This window comes from Pristis pectinata, chromosome 4 (genome assembly GCF_009764475.1).
Source record: "Pristis pectinata isolate sPriPec2 chromosome 4, sPriPec2.1.pri, whole genome shotgun sequence".
NCBI classification, from domain to species: Eukaryota; Metazoa; Chordata; class Chondrichthyes; order Rhinopristiformes; family Pristidae; genus Pristis; species Pristis pectinata.
In genome coordinates this window covers 89,489,041-89,510,536 of record NC_067408.1, presented here as the reverse complement: position 1 = coordinate 89,510,536, position 21,496 = coordinate 89,489,041, and the positions used below count along the sequence as shown (strand labels likewise).

At 42.5% G+C, this 21,496-nt stretch overlaps 1 protein-coding gene across 1 annotated transcript; it reads right to left on the bottom strand.

Annotated features, from left to right (window-relative positions):
* Nucleotides 1–732: 732 nt before the first annotated feature.
* Nucleotides 733–18,794, bottom strand: gpr161a (G protein-coupled receptor 161a). Its single transcript, XM_052013317.1, is given in 7 exon segments — nucleotides 733–1,310; nucleotides 3,879–3,998; nucleotides 4,951–5,055; nucleotides 10,146–10,644; nucleotides 10,646–10,871; nucleotides 16,247–16,646; nucleotides 18,685–18,794. Coding segments are annotated over 6 exon segments (1,590 nt in total). The 5' UTR covers nucleotides 16,606–16,646; nucleotides 18,685–18,794; the 3' UTR covers nucleotides 733–1,029.
* Nucleotides 18,795–21,496: the final 2,702 nt, after the last annotated feature.

Sequence of the window (21,496 nt, the reverse complement as noted above, 5' to 3'; positions counted from 1 at the left end):
ATGTTAATAATAACTTGTTCAGGTTTATTTTAATATAAAACATGGCAAAAATTTGTCATTTGTTTTAACTTACAAATCTTCAATGCACTTTAGTTTGACATACACAATTCAGACATCAGTTGTCCAAATTTAAAAAAAATTAACTAGTACATGGCTTAGAAACGTGAACACTTGACAGTGAGTATTTGCTAAATAGTACAAGTACACTTACTATCATTTGAAGGCAGAACCATAATGCTCAGCAATGTGTAGTATTGGCTTATGTTCTATTCCTGTTGGGTCTTGCACATTTCCACAGGCATCCAAAAACCTTGGTGACATTAAAACAATCAATACCTAACAAAACATTTAAAAGGGAAATGAAGCAGCGCCTCTAGTTCATTAACTTTATAAACATCTCAGAACAGGCATAAAAAAACTATATAATCCATGGGTTTGTTAAACTAGAACTAACTCTTAAACTGAAACTTAAGAGTAACTTCTTGCCCATATGAAAGAACTATTAATTGACATATTCTTTGCATTCTTTCTTTGCCCCTTTCTAGCACCCCAAACACCTTCAGCATAATTTTTGTTTGGAACACAGACTGAGGCTCAAGACATGGAATTACGTAGTTTTTAATTACTTGATTTACCTTCATGAAAAACCTGCTGCTGAAGCCAGCCGACTAAATGCCCATTCTCATCCCCAATAAAGCAGACATTGACACCGCTATCAACTGAAGTCACTAATGGAAGGCAAAAATATTTATTTTCTAGAATTAGCACAATCGCAGCAAACCTAGAGGAAAGGAGCATTTCATTCTCTGTAAGCCAAGTTATTAGCAATAAGATGGTGCAGATGTCAACCTCTTTGGCTTCTTCCACTTGATATCTTTCTACTGCTTGAATTCTTTGCCTATAATTTTAAATATCAATACTTGAATAATTGTACAACAAATGAAGGCATACTAATAGATATTTTTTAAGCCTCAGCCATGTAATGCACCAGAAATATATGTAATGTCTTTTCTACATTGAATGTTTGCTTTAATCCTCCAGAGCATTCTCTTCCTCTGTGCCATCATTAACAATTCCTTCATCTATACTCTCCAGCCTCAATCTCTGATCTGCTGAGATTTTGTTTCCTTTGCTGGTACCTCCAGGTACAGTTTTAATAACAGTAAACAAATCTCCAGGCAAACAATTCTCCCCAAATAGGCTCATTTTGGCATCCATCTCAATAGCTTTGGCCAAACTGGCAGCAAAATTGTCCAGAGTTTTGTGAACATCTGCCTTGATTTGTAGGACTGAAGAATGGTCAACCTCCTCTGCAAAAGGAATAAAATAAGATATTTATTTTTTTTTTAAAAACCAAAGTGCAATCTAGAATTTTTTTTTACTAATAATTTTCTCCTCCCTTCCTGAAGGCCTTGCTGTAATATTATTCCAATATACAGTGATTTTTTTTATGTTTCCCAGACTTACCCAGCATAGAAAATGGACTAACCACTGGGAGAAAGAGAAGGTATGCTGTAAATGCTCTCCACATCTGAAATCTAAAAAGATAATCTGATAATTCACAGCAGGTCCTGATGAATGCTAAGCTATGCACAGACAGAGGTTCTTCAGGTTTGTCGCGAGAAGGGACTAAAGATTCTTAAGTCTTTGCATGTCACCAAATCTCTCCATCACTCTGACCACCCTAATCAATGATAGCAATGTACCAGTGCAGTTACTGTTGTGTACCTGGCACATTGCAAGCTATCCAAGCAAAACTACTTCATGTTGTGTAGCTGATAGAAAACATTAACTGAAAGCAGGTATAAAGTGAATATACACACACTAAACATACACTGCATTTGGTACTCATCAGGAAGAAGGTCCAAACAAAAGTGGTGATATAGCTGAAGCTCTACATATAACTGTAAATGATGAGAGAAATAAAGGATAGCATCCCACATAGTCCTTGAAAATATATCAGAGAAAAGTTCTCATCAAAATTAATGTAAGCAAAGTAAGAATGAAGAAAATAATGATTCCAAGATGCAACATATTTGTCCTAACTGTAATGTTCCTTATTCTCTCCTTCAGACTAGAAACTGCACACTTCACTGACTAAGTGCTATGAGAGGGGGAGCCATATTATTAACCCATTGGCCATACATATGATGCCAGGATATAATTACGGACAAGTACAATCATGAACAGATTGAACACTGAAAATTTTCAATTGATCTGAGAGAGCCAGCACACATTTGTAATTGGGAGGGAATGTTTGATGAACAAGCTGTACTTTTGTTTTAAAGAGATAATTAAAGTGGTGGATAGGGAGATAACAAGGGATTTGTTCAGTTGAGCTTCCAGAAGACATTTGAAAAAGTCCCTCTTAAGAAACAGATGGCTAAAATTGAAGATCATGGAATTAATCATTAAGTATTGACCTGACTAGGAAATTGGCCGTGGCAGAAAATAGAGAATTATATATGTCAATAATATAAATATATTAGAAGGTTTCTTTTCTTTAGCCTGGAGGAGGCTCAGAGGGTACCTAATAGAGGGGCATAGATAAGGGTAGATGCTGAGAAACCTTTCCCCCTATCAGGGAGGTGTCTAAAGCTGAAGGGCATGGGTTTAGAGTAAGGAGTAAGCAGTTTAGAGGAGATCTGAGGAAGAACTTTTTTGTCCAGAGGGTGGTTAGGATCTGAGTGGGGGTTGGAGGCAGGTACTCTCACAACATTTAGTTAAGTATCCAGACGACCACTTGAATTGCCAAGGTATAAAAGGCTATGGAGCAAGTGTTAGTAAATGGGAGGTAGAGAGGTTCTTGATGGCTAGCATGGACATTGTGGGCCAAAAGGGCCAGTTTCTGTGTTGTACGACTCCGAGAGATTACTGAAACTAAAGCAATACACAGTAGAATCTGAGTTTAAGGGGTAATCTGATTGAAGTTTTCAAGATACCATGAAGAAGTTATGGCATGGATAGAAACCACTTGTCAGTATGGAAGTCAAGGACAAGACAATGTTGTCTATGACCTAAACGGGACCTTTCAGAAATGATTGAAAATACTTCTACGTGGAAATTCAGAACTCTTCCACAAAGGGCAAATAATGCAAGGTCAATTGTTAATTTTAAATGCAAGATTGATAACCAGTATTAAGAAGAAAATGACAGTTGCATGGAGCTAGTTCACAGGTCAGCCATGGTCTCAGTCATTGGCAGAAGAAGTCTGAAGGTTAATTGGTCTACTTCTGTTCCTGGTTTCCCAAATGTTGGAACCAACATAGACTGGGTATGGTATATGTCCACACTATGCTCTTCAGGTGGCAGAACTATAATGAACTATCCTGTGCACTGTGCCACTTTACTGGTACTGGTTGCTTAGCATGCAAGGGCCCAAACCCACTACCTTGGCTTCGCTGGTTCAAACAGTCTCTTAAGAAAACTTGCTAATACCTAAAGCAAGGTATTGGCCACTGTTGAAAATCAATCAACCAGCTTCCTAGCTCACTAATGAAATCCAGAGGGTTGTGTCTGGCATTGCTAACTGGAACTGTTTCCACCAAGCTACAGCTGACGTTGCTAAGTGTTATGTGTCTAGCTGGATAAGAAAAGAACTATTACAGTACTTTGTGGTGGCAAGTTAGATGGTTTCAGCTGTTTAAACTCCACAGTGTTTCTGCCTAGTTAAAGCCCCTAACCATGAACCCTAAACACTGGTGACTAGTATATGTCCATTGGGAAAGAATACACATTCCATCACTGGCAGACATAAATGATGTATTTCTTAATTATCTGAGATGGAGACTCGTATGTTTTGACGAGGTTTGCATGCCAATGCACAAAAAAGTCATTAAAGGAAAAAGCTCAGAAATAGAAACCACATCTATAAATACCTTGTGATTCTGGGAGCTCACCAACTGTCACAGAACTTCGTCTTCTGTTTGGATAGTTATTGTGGTATGAATAATGAGTTCCATCTGAACTGAAATCTTCCAATAGCATGACATCAGTGCCTAAAATATGGTTTGCGAAAAGATATGAATTGGGACAATACAATACCAGAACAAAGGTTTTTGTGAATTACATATTAGAATGGATCTAAAACATGCACAATAAATCTCAGTTCCTCAGAAATATTCCAACGCCTTTTAAGAATTTACTAGCTGTGAAAGGAATGTTGGCTAGGACTTCTTGTGGTACAACAGCACTCTTCAGCTGGAACTGAAGTAGGTCCTACATTTAGAATAGAATTATAAGATTGCACTTCTGAAAGTGTAACACTCTCTTAGTGCTGGACTGGACTGCCAAAGTAGATTAAAATCTGTTGGTTCTGGAGAAGGACTGTGCCTACTATTGTATAGATTATAATTTGAACCATTAATTGTGGGCTGCTTATTAATGTGAGTTCTTCAGGAACTGGGGTGACAATGGCATCAGATTAGACCAAGCCTTGGAAGTGAAAACACAACATATTAACCTGCTTAAAAGAAAAGGCTAAAGAAAAATATTTAATGGAACTCTATGATCACTATCTTTCCCTCAGGAAATTATGAGGCCAAGGAACTGAATAAACTAAAGAACAAAACTTGCACATTTCAAAAGTCAGGTTCAAGCTACTTCAGAAACAAAGCAATTGTTAGTTGTTGTGTGCCCTGACACACCAGCAGGCACTTGAGTATGACACTGCATATTCCTGAAGTATTTCCTCTCAAGTCTTCCAGAGAGTGCATGCAGAAGTCACAAATTGTTAGTTATAAATCATACAGCTAAGTCAATGTGAGCAAAATCACATTCTGGGGATGATTTTGTCTAACAGAAGTCTAATGACAAACCTTACGATTTTAATAAATGTAACGTAACACTTAAAAATGCTTTGGGAGATTGTCAATTTTTAATACATGCAATCTTTACATCAAGTGACCTTCATCTTGTCAAGTGCCAGCTTTAAATATTAGGAACAATTACCTGAGTCCTGAGAGAAGCTAAATCCGGTGTCCCCAGTACTACTGCTATGACCTAGTGATTGTCCACCAGCCATCAGGGCTGTTAGATGGGGGGACAATCCCAAATCTGTCCAAAGAACAAACAGAACGAACAAATTAAATTTATTCTTTCCATTTTCATAGAAAATTTTAAAAACAAATCTTTGACGTGTGCACTCAATTCACTTAATAATAATTCCTACAACTATTTATATCATATTTGTTCAGAAATTCATTACAGAGCTTGAAAGTGACATCAGCAATGGTGTAACACTTTTGCAAAGCCATTGAGACTAGGATCTTAACAACACACCATAGCAACTGCATTTTACCAAGATAGATAACTGGCAGCATTCTGCCTCCATAGAATCCAATATCCCTTCCACTTGCAACATTTATTCCAAAACAAAATTCCAGAAATTATTAGTTATTGACTTGGTTTGTTTCTCTTAGCACTTTAGTGTTCTTAAACAGAAGAAAAATTGATTCCAGTTTATAATCCAGTTTTGCTGTTGTTAAAGTGTGCTTCCCATTATAAAATTCATGGACTACCCAAATGGCTGGAAGAGTAAATATTACTGGTCATCAGCTGTTAAGGGGGTCAAGATGACAGCTGATGCACAAGTGAGATCCTGCACCAAAAACTGGGAAATAACTCAGCCAACATTCTGTTGATCACTATCCAGTGACTCTTGGATAGCGAAAGTTCACTCAAAGGCCAATGTGCTTACTACACCACAGTTGCTCATCATTTTTACAAAGGTAAACAGGCACCAGCACTTAATTACAGAAATTGGGAGGTGGGAGCAGAGGAATTGTTAAACAGCTATTGATAATCTTACAATTTCTTTAAATTCTATAATAATTCTTTGCAGTCTTATTCAACTATTCTGCTCGAAATAAATCTATTGTATCTACCATTTCATTATTAAATCAAAAGGAAGGAAATGAACATAAAAATCCTGCTAACATAAGCATGTACAAAACACCCACCACCACTTGCAAGTTTCCCTAAAGATCTATTCCTTTAGCAATTAGCTCATCCTAAACTCTACTGCCCATGTTCTAATTTGCACCAGATCCTGTGCTCACCTACTAATAGCTTCCAATTTAAGTGGTGGTAAAATTTTAAAATACGTATCATTTTCAAATCCCTCCCCATTACTGTAAACTCCTTCAGCACTGAGGTAATCTCGCTCCTGCAATTATGCCAGTGTCAAATTTTCTTAAATGATGTTCCTCTGAAGAACTCTAGATGTTTTACTATGTTAAATGTACAAGGGTTGCTGCTCATTTAAAACCAACAGGAGGGATTGTTTGAAATGTGATGTCGATTTGGAGAGCACAGCTGGGTTTACAGAATACTAAGCCTCAATATTCTATTTTAGGATTTTGTTTATTTTCATTTCACAGTAAGGGTCCTATTCATTAATTCTTGAAAGCTTCAATTTTCAAATGTTTTATTTCATTATTTCTTTTTAGTACTTTTCCCTAAATGTACTTTTTTTCCCAAATGCAACATTAAAATGTAACTGAAAAATATACTGTTTTAGTTTAGTTTTTCCTTCGTCTCTGGGTTTCACCCTCCTCAAGAAACTGAACTGAACCAGCTACATAAATACTGTGGCTGCAAGTTCAGATCAAAGGCTTGATGTCCTGGAACAAGTGACTCACCTTCTAACACCCCAAGGCTTTCCAATATATTTTATAAATATATTGGAAAGTGCTTAATGGGACTGTTATTATATTTCATGGAAAATAACTGAAAAATATATTTCATATTAAAAAAAGTTATTGAATCACAAGATAAGGTGGCACAGTGGGTTATCACACGAGGACTGGGATATGTATTTAGCATAGTTTAATAAGGAGGGGCTTGATTAAACAAATCTTGCTTGTGGGACTGCAACATTCTTTTAGATTTAAAGTTGGTTTTATCCAGTAGGTACCTCTCTGCACTAACCTATAATTGTATATAAACATACAATCAATGGCTGCTGCTCAGAGTCCTATGAAAACAGCTTGAATGGAAAATGGTGAAGGTTATATTTAATACTGTGATGGAGACACAGGAGACTGCAGATGCTGGAATCTGGAGCAACACACAAGATGCCTCAGGAACTCAGCGGGTCAGACAGCGTCTATGGAGGGAAATGGACAGTTGACGTTTCAGGTGGAGACCCTTCAGCTGGACTGAAAGATAGAGGGAAGAAAGCCACTAAATTAAAAGGTGGAGGGAAGGGGTAGAGCAAGAGCTGGCAAGTGATAGATGGATCCAGGTGAGGAGGGATATAGGCAGATGGAGGAGAGGAGAGTGGGCATAGCGACAGAAGCTGGGAGGTGATAGGCGGAGGTGACAAAAGGGCTGAAGATGGTGGAATCTGATAGGAGAGGAAGGTGGAGCATGGAATCGAGGGAGGGAGGTGGGGAGGGCCGGGAACCAGTGGGAGGAGTGTGTGGGTAATGAGCAGATGGATTAGGGATAGAAACAGGGTGATGGGGGCTGGGATGAGTGTAGATCATCCCTTCCGCTCTCCAGGCACGTTCCCCTGTTAGGAGTAGGAGTAACACCTGTCCCTACACTGACACTTGGTGTAGTTGTAACACCTACACCTCCTCCCTCACCACCATGCACTACCCGAAACAGACCTTCCAGATGAGGCAAACATTCACATGCAGATCCTCCAGCCTTGTTTATTGCATCCGGTGCTCCCGATGTGGCCTCCCCTGCATCGGGGAGACCATGCGCAAACTGGGCGACCGCTTCGCCGAGCACCTGCACTCAGTCCGCCATGGCCGTCTGAAGCTCCCACTTGCCAGCCAGTTTAACTCTCCCCCAGATTCCCACACTGACATGCCTGTCCTCAGCCTCCTCCACTGCCAGGGTGAGGCTAAAGACAAATTAGAGGAACAGCACCTCACATTCCGCCTGGGTAGTCTACAACCCGGCGGCATGAACATTGAATTATTCTCCAACTTCCGATAAGCTGCTTCTCCCTGTCCCTTTTCTCTCTCCTCCCAGTTTTTTCCTGCACACCCCAGCCTCCCATCACCATGTCTCTTTCCCCTCTTCCGCCCACTCCACCTGCCCATTACCGACACTCTCCTCTCACTGTTCCCCTCTGCCCTCCCCACCTCCCTCCCTCGATTCCATGCCCCACCTCCCTCTCCTATCAGATTCCATCATCTTCAGCACTTTGTCACCTCCATCTCTCACCTCCCAGTCTGTCTCTCTGGCCACCCCCTCTCCTCCATCTGCCTATATCCCTCCTCACCTGGATCCGCCTATCACTTGCCAGCTCTTGCTCTACCCCTTCCCTCCACCTTTTTATACCGGCTGTCTCCCTTCTATCTTTCAGTCCAGTTGAAGAGTCTCAGTCCAAAACATCAACTGTCCACTTCCCTCCATAAATACTGTCTGACCCACTAGGTTCCTCCAGCATCTTTAATACAGTGATATTTGCTTCCAGCTAATCACATGAGCTGGGGCACATTTGGGGCAAAGCAGAACACAATTTATTCCATACTCCACTGTGGAAAAACCCAAACTTAGTATGTCTAACAACAGCAGCAGATAATCAATGAACTCCATTTATTGGCATGGGTGACATTCAAAAGAATTAAAATGTGACTTTAAAAAAAACAGAATCCAGTGCAGAGCAGGGGCTGAGAAAGTAAAAACAAACTTTGTTCAGGATCTCAAAATGAGAGATGCAGGAATCTGCTTACAACATTTATCTCTTTACATAATTCTTTAACACAATCCTTTAGAAGCAATCTGTCGGATGCTAGTTTTAACATCCTCACTGAAGTCCTGTTTATTCTATTGCTAATGCCACTCTATAATTTGCCCTCGTTTTGAACAGCTGAGTGATGTGCACCCTCAGATTTCACCACCAAGTCCCTCCATACCATCAATCCATGCTACCTGGACAGCTGGTGGATCATCTATTCCCACAAATGCAGTGGTCTCTTTTCAGGATATAATTCCTGACCCCAGTGCCCACCTGTCCCATGCAAAATAGATTAGAATGAGGAGCAAACAAAGAGCATGTATCAATTCACTGACTCACTAAAGCTGTGCACTGAGACTAATGCATTCAGTGTAGCACTGTCTGATTCATGGTGTTTACAGCAGGACATCTGCCACCAAAACAGGTAAAACACAAGATAGCCACATGACATCTCACTGAGAATAAGTGAGAATAAAAACAGCTACTCATTATGGCACACACTCTGCTTAACTTTCCAAAGGGAGGAAGCTGAAAACCACTGGGCCCATCCTGTGTAAAGCATATTGTTGAATACGAATAGTAAATAAACTGAATATTTCATTCACAATCTCCTAAACATTAACCCAAATAAAGAAATCTTATCTTTGCTGCTTTAAAAGGTTTCTGTAATTCCCAAAAGGGCTAACAAAAGGATCCATATTCAGAAGCAATGAGCCTCATGAATTCTGCATTATTTTATAAAGTGATGCAGCTGAAATATGCCCCAGGACCTCCCTGCAAAGCTATTCTGTCAAAGCCTTGTTTTAGTATCACAGCATCAACGGCCTGCGGGAAACTAAAAATCATACACATCACTGAACAGTAATCCTTACTTGTACCACCTCACAGTATAAGTAGTTGCCTAAGCTCATTCCCTCTCAATCCTTTCCGAGTGGCATCAACATTCCTCCTCACCATAAATCTGGATGTCACAACATACTGCAGCAGAATTTCTCTGTAATAATCACCTTTGAGGCATTTTATGCTTCTACTCTGAATTTAAAAGGACTCTAATAAACTGGAAACAGCAATAACTCTAAGATAGATCTACATGATTAAAATGTCAACATGTTTTCAATAAAGCACATCTTATATAAAATCAAGGTAAACAAGTGGCTGGTCAATTGCAACTGCAAGAAAATCCAAGTGAAATTGACTCATGTATAAAGCTGGAAGAGCCTTAACCACAAGGTGAACATTTTCTAGGAAATAATATCTTATTTACATAAGAGGTACACAGTATATTACACTCTTCAAATATGTGACAGCCCCAGTTATATTTTTCAGCACCAATGTCCAAAAAAAATTTAACACAACAAATGTGAGAAAGCAAAAGGCGATAACAATATTTTCATAATGCAGTCATCAGTGAAAATGCTTTACCCACTCCCTTTTCCTAGGTTACCTGTGATGCGATTGGAGATGCTGAATAACCTGGAAGTCCTCTGACGTTGAACAAATGAATCCCTGTAGTATCTGTCACCAAAGCACATCCCTAGCAGCTCTTTGCGTACCGTTTTGTTCCACAGGCCATAGATAAGTGGATGACATATAGCACTAGTAAAGGACAGCCATGTTACCAGTGTCTCCAGTCCTGGAGACACAGTGCCTTTACCATAAAGTGCCTCAGTGCTAATCACTATCATGTAAGGTCCCCATGTGACAACAAAAGCTCCAATCACAATCACAATAGTTGTCAGGGCTTTGCATTGATTGGCTGAATAAACAATATTATTGCTGGTGTTCCTTCTGCTTCCTGATGAAGAGGTAGAGGAGTTTGAATTTTTTCTTCCATCCTTATTGGATTCTTCTTGCACAACAATGATAGTTCCACAGTGAATCTTCCGCGCTTTGAGCCTGGCCACACGAAATATAAATCCATAGCAAATGACCATGGCTAAAAAATGGCAACAGTCCACACCATATCTGCCAAAAGACAGTGTAACTTACTCCTTTGTACCATGCAGCTGTACAGATCCACTTGAATTGGTCAAACTCAAATGCCGACCAGCCAAAGAGAGGAGGAAGACATCCAATTAGAGAGTGCAGCCAAACGTATACAATCACAACAACAGCACGGTTTCCAGTTATTTTCATAGGATATACCATTGGGTAGACAACAGCATAGTACCTGCAGAAATCAAAAACATCTCAGCCACATATAACAGCTCACATTTCAATACTACCTTCTTTGTTACCTGCACAAAAAGTTTTGTTAATGCAATAAATCTAACCACATTGCAAAACATTTTAAAAGCAAGAAATGAAATGTAATTATCATAATTTCAATTTGGAGTGAGTTTTTAATTTTATCCAGTTTATTTTGTACAATGAACATGAATCTGGCGGACTAGAATCTGATAAACTTACAGATATGGACAATTGTATTTAAAAAAGCAAAATGAAGATGGAATAAAACTACCGAAATACACAGCATTGCCCCAGTAATGAGGGAAACGTTTTGCAATATTTTATGGGAAGCCAAGTGTGAATAAAAAAATAAAACCCTTGTTTCACATGATACTCTGTGTGATATTGCACTTTGATGCATATGTGAAAGAAGGTCAGTTCCCTTCAGGCCACAGATAGTTGGAGCAAAAACATACTGACCAGGAACCTGACAACTTTCATGATGCTGGGGAGAAGCAGCAGAGAGGCAATAACTAACCTGTCCTTGCTATAGCCTCATAGGGACCGATGACAGTGTTAATGTGCAGGAAATCTGATGCCTGTGTTGCCATTCAGCCATATTTCAGCCTGTACCCTTCCTTAACACTGCACAGCTAGATGCACATTTAGCAGAGAGAAGGACCCCTTTGCCCAACACCACCCTGCTGAACAACTACTATTAGAAAGGGATCATTAACTACATACAGGCCCTCCCTGGGTTACAAACGCCCGACTTGTGGACACCTCATACATACAATAAGAGATAAGATTTCTTTATTAGTCTCATGTACGTCGAAACACACAGTGAAATGCACCTTTTGCGAAGAGTGTTCTGGGGGCAGCCCGCAAGTGTCACCATGCTTCCAGCACCAACATAGCACACCCACAACTTCCTTACCCGTACATCTTTGGAATGTGGAAGGAAACCGGAACACCCGGAGGAAACCCACGCAGACACCGGGAGAACATACAAACTCCTTACAGACAAGAGCCGGAATTGAACCCGGGTCGCTGGCGCTGTAAAGCGTTACGCTAACTGCTACACTACTGTACAAATAAGCACGGATAAATATTATTAAATTCAAACGAGAATAAGTCTTGAAATAAAACCTGTTTACATGCAACCTCCCCACAGTGACCACATACCATTGTCTCTTAAGGACTGTAGGCTGCCATTTCACTGCAGGAGGCCACTTAAGAGAGTTGCTTTGGAAATTGATAAGCAGTTGCTTCTATTGATACTTGGGTAACGATACTCTATTAAACAATGTAAGGAAAGGTACCCTGATTCTGTACCATTGTAACTAGGCAGGGAAGACAATAAATAAATGTTCATGTTAATTGGCCCTCACCATTCATTACAATACCGTGGAGGTATGGTTACCATATCGAGTGATTTTGTGTATTTTCCAACTTACGGAGAAAATTGACTTGTGCACATCTGTAACAACGGAACCTGTTGCTAACCCGGGGATGGCCTGTACTGCTTTGCACATGCTCAGAGGCCAAGTCACCTTCAACTCATTCACTGATGCAGAGGAGAAGATGAGCCTAACACTCAATATCTGAAAGACAATGGCCCTCTATCAATCTATCCCACTGTAAAACACCACCCTCCAACAATGAAGGTCTACAGCAAGACCCTAGAAAATGTGATCAGCTTCCCACATTTCAGGAACAACCTCTCGGCAAGACATAGATGATGAAATTCACCAGCACATTCAATATGCCAGCAGAGCCTTTGGCCAACTGAGGAAAAGGGTGTTTGAAGATCAAGCCCTCATACCTGACTCAAAACTCATGAGGCTGCACCTCAAGGCACTGGACAGACAGCATGAATGCTGTCTCCACAAATTCTTCCAAATCAGCCAGAAGGACAAACAAACCAACATCAATACCCACTCTCGGGCTGGCGTTCCCAGCTTTGAGACCCTGGTTACACTCAGCTCCATTCGTTAGGCCAAGTCATTCGCACGCTTGATACCAGACTCCTGAAACAGTACAGAACAGTGTGCCTGTCACAGAAGAAATTAACAGGCACACAGTGGAAATTTTTCAAGGATTTTCTCAAACCTCTTTGAAAAAAAAAATTGCTCCAAAAAAATTGGTCCATGACGACTCAAAGTGGTGAACAGCATTTGGGAGCATACAGAAGTCTAGCGTAAACAGCAAAAGAAGCACATCACGTCACAAATCACACATCCCATCAGGCACCACCTACCCATTTGAGGAAGAGTCTGTTGTTCTCAGGTTGGCCTCATCAAGCACTTCAGAACCCACAGAACTGGAGCAGAAGCAAGTCATCCTTAATCTGAAAGGACTGTCTAGGAAGTGTTGCTGATTGATTTCTACTGCTTATTGATATAACAACACCTCTCTGGTGTTTTCCTTATTGCTTCAGGTTGCAAATGTCTACAACTTGAAACAATTATTGAAAGTTGTGTGACAAGTGCTATCTTTTTCCAACTTCCAGATTTCTGCACCAAGCATTTCCTCCGAGACATGGGTGCATTGGTCAGTAATCTCCTTGGAATATGGCATCTTTGACACAACAAGTGGAGGATAGGCAAAGCAGAATGCTGGAAGAGCAGCTTCAGTGGGAGGTCACATACTGTGAACAGTAATGAAATCTGCTACTCACTGCAACCTCGGGGCAGTGTGGAGATCCCATTCCCAATGGCTGAACACAGCAACAGCCTCTTATCCATCGTGCTTCCTGGAGCGGACGTACTTGGAAATATTTTGTAGTTTTTTCTTGCACTATTATGAAAGGTCACTGAAGCCTCATGTTTGAAGAAACTTAATAACGTTTCATTCTCCCTTGCCAGAGACCATCAGGCAGAGACAACATGGAAAGTTAGCAGGATGCCCAAGGTGCAATGTGCTATTGACAGGAGGCAGATCAGCCTACAAGATATCTTATCTTAAACCCTGAAAGTCAACTCTGGCTCTACCAAAACAAACTCCACCTTCTCAGAACACAGTCAGCATGCAATCTAGACAGCAGATCATACAGGTCCTTACTGAGTATCCTAGCAGCAGTCATGTCTTCATTCTATGACAGCTTCCCACACTATTTGCTCACAAGCCACAGCAAAAAATCAAAAAGTTAGTCACTGGGCACTAAGGGCTTTTTACTATTCCTGCCATTCATACCACTGAAAGCTATGCAGGCACACATCTTCTAATAGAACAGACTGGAACAGCACTTCCACAGGCGGGACCCTTCTGGAGAAGTCTGAGGTACTTGACAGAGGGAGCCTCAGTGTCCGCAGTAATCCCCTGCACACTGCACTATACAAATGTTAATCCATATCTGATGGAAGTGTGAAAATTATTTTTTAAAAATGCCATACCCTAAAAATAAGATGAAGTGTAATTTCCTTACACTCGCTTGGCTGATCAAATATAAATTGAGGATTAAAAATACTGAGGATCTTTCTGATTCTTGAAGGTGATCAAACATGTTCCAGGAATACGTTTGTCTGGGAAATGCCTGCTCCAGTATCCCACCTATTTTCAGATTTATCTCCCATACTCTCAGGGCAGAAATCTTCTCAGGTATAAAATTAAAACCCGACCCAACCCCAACCATTCTGAACTGCCCCCAACCTCAGATTATTTTGATATCTGGCCTGCCTGATGTAGTTAGGTCCTGTTGGTCGCAGGACAGGGAGCTGGATTCTACTCAGAAAAGTTGCAAGGAACAGCTAGAAACAAAGAAACAACAAGCAAATTCTAGGGCAGTGTGGACATATACTGTTCTAGCCTCCTGTTAAATCTTAGATTTATATAATGTGTTTGCTCTCTTTGCCCTCTGCGGGCCTTACTTTCTGTTCATTTTGTGACTACTCTAACCTACTTGACCGTAGCCATTCAAATCCAGTTTCTCCTCCAATCCCTGCACTTCAATTTTTGGAATCTCTCTAGAATGAATCAACAATCCCTATGCTACAGAGTTCACACACATTCTAATACCACCCAGACGACCTCACCAGCACCTTGCTCAGCCTCTTCACTACAGAACTGCTCATCTGATGCCCTGTAATGAACAAGCAATAATTTCCATCAGCTCCGCACTGGAAAAACTGAATCATCTCTGGCTCCTAGCACAAATTCCCTACCCATACCCTAACTCCACCCAAATATTTTAGTCTGAACCAGACAGTTCACAACTTTAACAAGCTGGGATCTCCTTGTTGAGTTTCAGACCTTAAATCATTCTATCCACAAATAATTATTTGCTTCTAACTTTCTGGCATCACACACCTCCAGCAGTGTCATAGCCCACCTACAGCTGAACCCCTTATCCAAGCTATTCCTCCAATTCTCCTCTGGGTGGTTGGCCAGCTCCCTCTAAACTCTCCTGTCCACATTCTACATGCAACTACATTTTTCCCCCTTTGCTGCTCAGGTGGCCAATATCTCACATTTAAAACTCTCATCCACGTGTTTAAAATCTAACATAGCTTCGCCCTTCTCTGTTTCTAATTTGACCAGCTCTATCTTCCCACTCCACCCCAACAATCTACCAAAACCTCTCATTCCCTATTTTTTTGACTCAATTTCTCACAACAGACATGGAGGCCATTCAACCCATTAAATCTATGCCAGCTCTTTAAGTAGTCCCCCCTGCTGTGCCTTCAGTCATGGACCACATTATGGACTTCTAAAACTCCCTGCCTTTTCACCTCTTTTTCTCCACTTTTAGAACCTCTTTAAATCCAAATCTTTGACCAAACTCTCAGTCACCCTCTCGAAACTTGCCCATCACTCTCTATTTTTCCTTAAAGCATTGTAGAGCACTTGAAGGTATTGACCTATAAAGGTATTCAAAGATTTTCTTCCCCTCATTTTACTCAAGTTGCCCCTGGTCTCTCCACTTCTTTTATTCTTTTAGAAAATCACTTAAGACTAGGCCTGTAATGGCAGCAATAAATGTCACTTGTAGTTTGCAAATATTTTTGTTTCAAAGACTTCAAAGAAGGTGGGATTCAGTACCTGTGATATCCTGACAATTTAGAAATATGTGATAATCCAACTATCATTTTCAGAAATTGCAATTTCTGTTCCATATCTGAGGGTAATTTTCTTTAAAATATTGTAACCTCCATTTAGTTAGAAGCAATGCAATTGAAGTATTAAAATGTGTTCTGTATTTAATGGTCAAATACAATACATACAGACTAGTCATGAAAGTTCCTTGGGGTTTTTTCACTTAACAAGATTTTGATTCAAGAGACTGCCAATATGAAAATATTTACTATTTTTGCAAAAATCTAGCCACAATGTAACTTTATTACAGAATATGCAATTCTCTAAAGAAACATGTCTTACCGATCTATTGCAATGACTCCAAGGGTCATCATACTGGCAGAGTTGATAAGCATGCAGAGCAGTGCTGTAAAGTTGCACCACACCACCCCAAAGATCCATTCTCGCTTGATTGAGCTTGCGATAATAAAAGGCAGCACCAGAACAGACAGCAGAAAATTAGAAAGTGTCAGACTGAAGACAAACTTGTTGCTCGGTGTCAAGAGGTAAGATTTCTTGTATAAAGTTACAACAATCACCAGGTTTCCCAGAAAGATCAACACAGCAATAACAATGATGGCAACTGATGCAATGACGAATCCACCATCTTCATGGGTAGTGCTGTTTCCCCCACTTCTATTGACACTGGTGTTACAGTTCATTGTGCAGTCATGGAATTGATTGGTAATAGCATGCTTGAGTCCTGAACCAGAAATATAAAAATTAATTGTATGAAATAGAAGACACATATACATTAAGACTATCTTGTCAAAATATTTTAGCGAATAACATGGCAGATACACAATTTCCCCATCTTGATCGACCACAATGCCTGTGCAACGTTGTCCAGGTGGAAGGGGCCACAACCATCTGGTTCCATTCTTATCTAGAGAATAACCTTTGATGGCTTCTGGTCATACCCTCCACCATCATCACTGATGTCTCCCAAGGATCTATACTTGACCCCCTCCTACTTAACATCTACCTCTTGGGGATGTCATTCAAAAACTTAACATCAATGTCTATGTGTAAGCTGACAACACCCAAAACTTCACCATCACTGCTCTTAACCCCTTCTCGATCTCTAAATTTTGAGGGTGCTTATCCCACATCCACAATGGGAAGAGCAAAGCTACTGATTGCATTCCTTGTCACCACCTCTGTTCCTTCATCATCATCTCCTTGCCCCACTCTGGCAATGCTCTGAATCTATGCCCGACCACTTACAAAGTTGGTATCTCATTACTAAGCCTGCATATTTCCACCTCTTTCGCACTATGTGCAGTTGTCCCTCCTCAGTTTACTCAGTGCTGAAATCCTTATCCTCACGCTCATTGTTATTACCTCTGGACTTGACCTTCCAGCAAGCTCCTCACCAACTTCCCTGTGTACGCGAGCTATCCAAAGCTCTGGCACAAATCTCCCAATGTGTACCAAGCCGATCGCCCTTGCTAATCTACACTAGGTTCCAGTTAAAAAAACTTGATTTTAAAATTCTGATCCTAGTTTGTCAATCCCTCAAACGCCCCGCCCCGACAAATCCCATCTTTTCTCTGTGATCTCCTCCAGTTCTGTAAGCTTCCATTTCTGAACCAATTAAATCACCAGTCAATGCAGACAAATTTCATCTGCCAATTGTAAAACTCTGGAAATCCCTCCCTAACCCTGCCTCCCACTCCTTCAAACCGGCCCATTGAAACCTAACACTATGAACGAGCTTCATCGCCTGTATTTGAGTGTAAACGTCTGTCGGATAAAGTTCCTACTAGATTATTGGGACGCTATTACATTCTAAAAAATGCTATATAAATGTGGCGGGTACAAATACTCCAAACGCCTTCAGATTTGTGAGTTTTAACGACTACACGGGGTCGAGGAAGGTTTTTCTTTGCAAGGAACCAAACCCATTTTACTAATGCGCTGTCATGCAATCTCCATTGTTCACATTTACTCTGGCATTGTTGCAACACCCCTCAAGCCATCTTCCAGTTAATGAGCTGTGTGGGATTTTCAAAGGCGGCAATCCTGTTCCCTGGCCACTAGGGTGAGTGGACGGTTCAGATCAGGTTGGATAAAGGGATGGGGAAATGGCAAGAAAGTGGGGGAAAAAATAGATGCAGCTTTATAACTATGTGGTTTTTTTTAATTGTAAGGCGAATGGCACGATTCGTTCGAATGCACCCCCCCCCCCCCCCCCAAGTTACATTTGATTTGCAAGGAGAGCTGCTTTCCACGTCTGCAGCGTGTCCGGGGATGCAGCCGCCTGCCAGCCACCTTTCCCGGAGGGGCGGCCGGTTGGCCGGCCGGCCTCGCCCCTTCTCGCCAGAAACCACCCGAATCCATCCAGTTCCCTCAAACAAAGTTTTGGTTTTGTTCGCCAGTCATCGCCGGGGCCGGGCTGTTCCCGATGGGAAGGAGGTCGGTGGCCGTGAGCCAGGGGAGGGGTGGGGGGGGGGGGGTGACGGGACCCCGGCGGCTCCGCACAAAGCCCGGGCCAGGCGGCGCCCTGCCGGGGGGAATCGGCAGAGTCAACCCCCCCCCAACCCCGGGAAAGCTCCCACACCACCCCCCCCCAAACTGAGGGTCATGAGGCGCCGGAGCATTTGGCCCGCACGCCCCCGTCCTGTGCAGTGACTGAACCCGACCACCAGCTCCCTTTGTCTGCTCAGCTCCCAACAACTTTCCCGCTTTCACTCCCCTCTCCCCGCACTGTGAACCCTCCAACGCACGGCACGCCTCACCTTCCCTGCGCCGAGCCCCCTCCTCCGCATATTTCCCGCAACCGGCCTCGAGTCTTGAGCCCAGGGTTCTCCCTCCGCTCGCCCAGCCACTTCGTGCAATGGCGCCGGGCTGCGAGGCGGCTCTCCCTGCCTGCACCCTGGGTGGTCCCGGCGCTCCGGGCACAGCAAGAGCCCAGAGCACCGCTCACCTCACGTCCCTGCCCCAGAAGGGGCGCGCCGCCCTTTTCGATTGAAAGACATTTCAAACCGTGCACTTTTGTTTTTTTATTAAAAGTTGCTAACTACCGAAACTTTTTGGGGGAAAGCGGTGGGGTGGAAGAGGATGCTTGGCAAGGAATTTCTGCAGCGCCAGAGGCTTTGGTTCGCTGCTGTAGCGCCGGGCTTCACCATATCCCTTTGTCCACTTTGCTCATAAAGAGCGTCCACTAATTCAGCACCAACAGATCAAACGTTGCCGCGGGTTCCCACCTCCCTTCCCGAGTTTGCACACACACCAATCACACCGCACCGAGTCTGCACTGTATCCGCTTTGGCGCCCGAGACACGTTTGCCCTCCTCTCCCTTTTTACTCCGCATTATAACGTCCTCCCCATTCGCTGTAAAGCCTTCAGGTCGTGCACCTGAAGCATTAGTTCCGTTCCTCCTGCTCCCTCAGTTGATTTCCGAATGCCTCTCCGGATTATCTGCTCCAGTTAGAGCAGACTCCATCGCAGTCTACAAACTGCGGAATCTATACAGCTCCTGTGAGTGAGGAGTTGTCGGTGGGACGCTGCCTTTGTGAGGTCCTTGAGAACTCCGCTTCTGTTGACGGTGATGTTTTGGCGCTAGGCTGCTGGAGGTTAGGCAATGACCAGTCCAGTAGTCAGTGCATGTTGTGGCGCAGGTAGTGCAAACAACTCTGCAATCCTTCACTCAGATCATTATATCCTCTAACAGGTGTCAGGGGAGTTGACATGATATCTTGTGCTCGTCCCTCTGACAAAACCTTATGATGAGGCTATGCTCCAAGCATTTTGTCAAGAGAAGGACCTCACTGGATCCTGAAGGACTCCTACTCTGCCGATCATGCCTTACCAGAGGGTTGAAATTGACCAGGAGGATCAGTTTGTCTCTCTTTGGGATGCAGACCACGACTTGTTTCAAGCTTGGAAATAGAAGTCTTCCTTGGCTTTGTCTGAAGCTACCAGGGTTGGGGCCTATGCACTGTGACACTTTAGTTCTCTTTTAAAGTGAGCCAAAGGCTTGTAAAGTTTTTGCAAATTCTGCTGAGTGAGTCACAGAGAAGCTGGACTAGTTTGTTCTTGACAGCAAAGCTCACTGTTTGGATGTTGTTTGGATGAGAAATGGAGGGCTATGTGGGAGGGAAGGACTAGATAGATCTTAGAGCAGGATAAAATGTCGGCACAACATTGTGGGCCGAAGGGCTTGAACTGTGCTGTAGTGTTCTATGTTCCTCTTCAGTTTATTCCTCCAGAAGATGTACCCATCACCTTATTCTTTAAAATGACCATTTCCTGTCAAATCTAATTTTCTCACTGCAACCATGTCAATGCTAAAGCACCTGAGTTTGCAAGCTACGACAGTAAAGTGGCATTCGAGTCAGTTACCGCAGGAGGGTCCCAACATTTCAGGTTCCAAACTTCATTGTGCAGTGGTAGCTGGCTGTGTGTGGTTCCATTTAACACAGGGTAGCTGTTGCACACCAACTACCACAGTCTTCGCAGAGCAAGGTCTTGATCCATTGGCAAGGGGACGAAGACACCTGGAGCCCAGGCTCTGCTGCATCAGTATTAATGTTCACAAATAAAGGTGGGCACTCATTTTCATAGATACATAATGCCCAATCCCCCTACCCCCCCCCCACACACAGACAGAACCCCTTGCCCACTGCCTCCCTCCTCACCACATGTAGTCAATGGCTCCCCAATCGGTCCATGTTCTCAACCCCACCAGCCCATTTTCCTGCCCCTGGCTCCAACTGCACACACCTCCCACATTCCTGCAGGCTCCACCTGCACACCGAGCCTATGTTCTCAACCCTTGGCTACGGCCGTGGACCCTACTCAAATTCAGCTGCCCACAGAAATTCTGCTAATTCATGTTTGCTACATGGCACTGTGCAAGCCATCTTCCTAACCAGCAAGTCTATGGCTGAATGAATCTCATTGAAGATGAGCGTCAAACAAGGCTCCGCCATTGCTCCAACACTTTTTCTCGATCTTTCTTGCTGCATTGTTGCTCCTCACCTCCAACAAACTTGCCAAGGGAGTGAAGCTAATCTTCAGAACCAATGGGAAACTGTTCAACATACGACAACTATCTCCAAAACCAAGGTCGCTCAAACTTAGTCAAGTTGTGGTATGCAGATACTGCTTGTGATTGCCACACTTGGAAGCCAAGCTCCAAGCCAAAATTCATTCACTGAAGCATATAGTTCATATGTTCAGTACCAGATACCCAAAACAGACACTCTATTCAGAGCTCTGTTGTGGGAGGAGATTGTTAGGCAGACATAGAAAAGGATTTAAGGATGTACTCAAAATTTCCTTGAGTCCTGAACCAGAAATATAAAAATTATGTATAAAATTATGTTACAATAGTGTAACATCCCCACCAAGTCCTGAAAGCCTTAGTTTAAAGTGGAGAAGCAATATTAGGTAGGGTATTGAGAACAGAGACCATGCAAGGGAAGCACACAGGGGCCCTGCAATAACCCACTTAAGGAGTGCACCCCCTCACAAACTACCCACTCACCTGTCCGGATTGTGGAAGTTTGTAGTTCCCACGTTAGTCTCATCAGCCACCTCAGAAC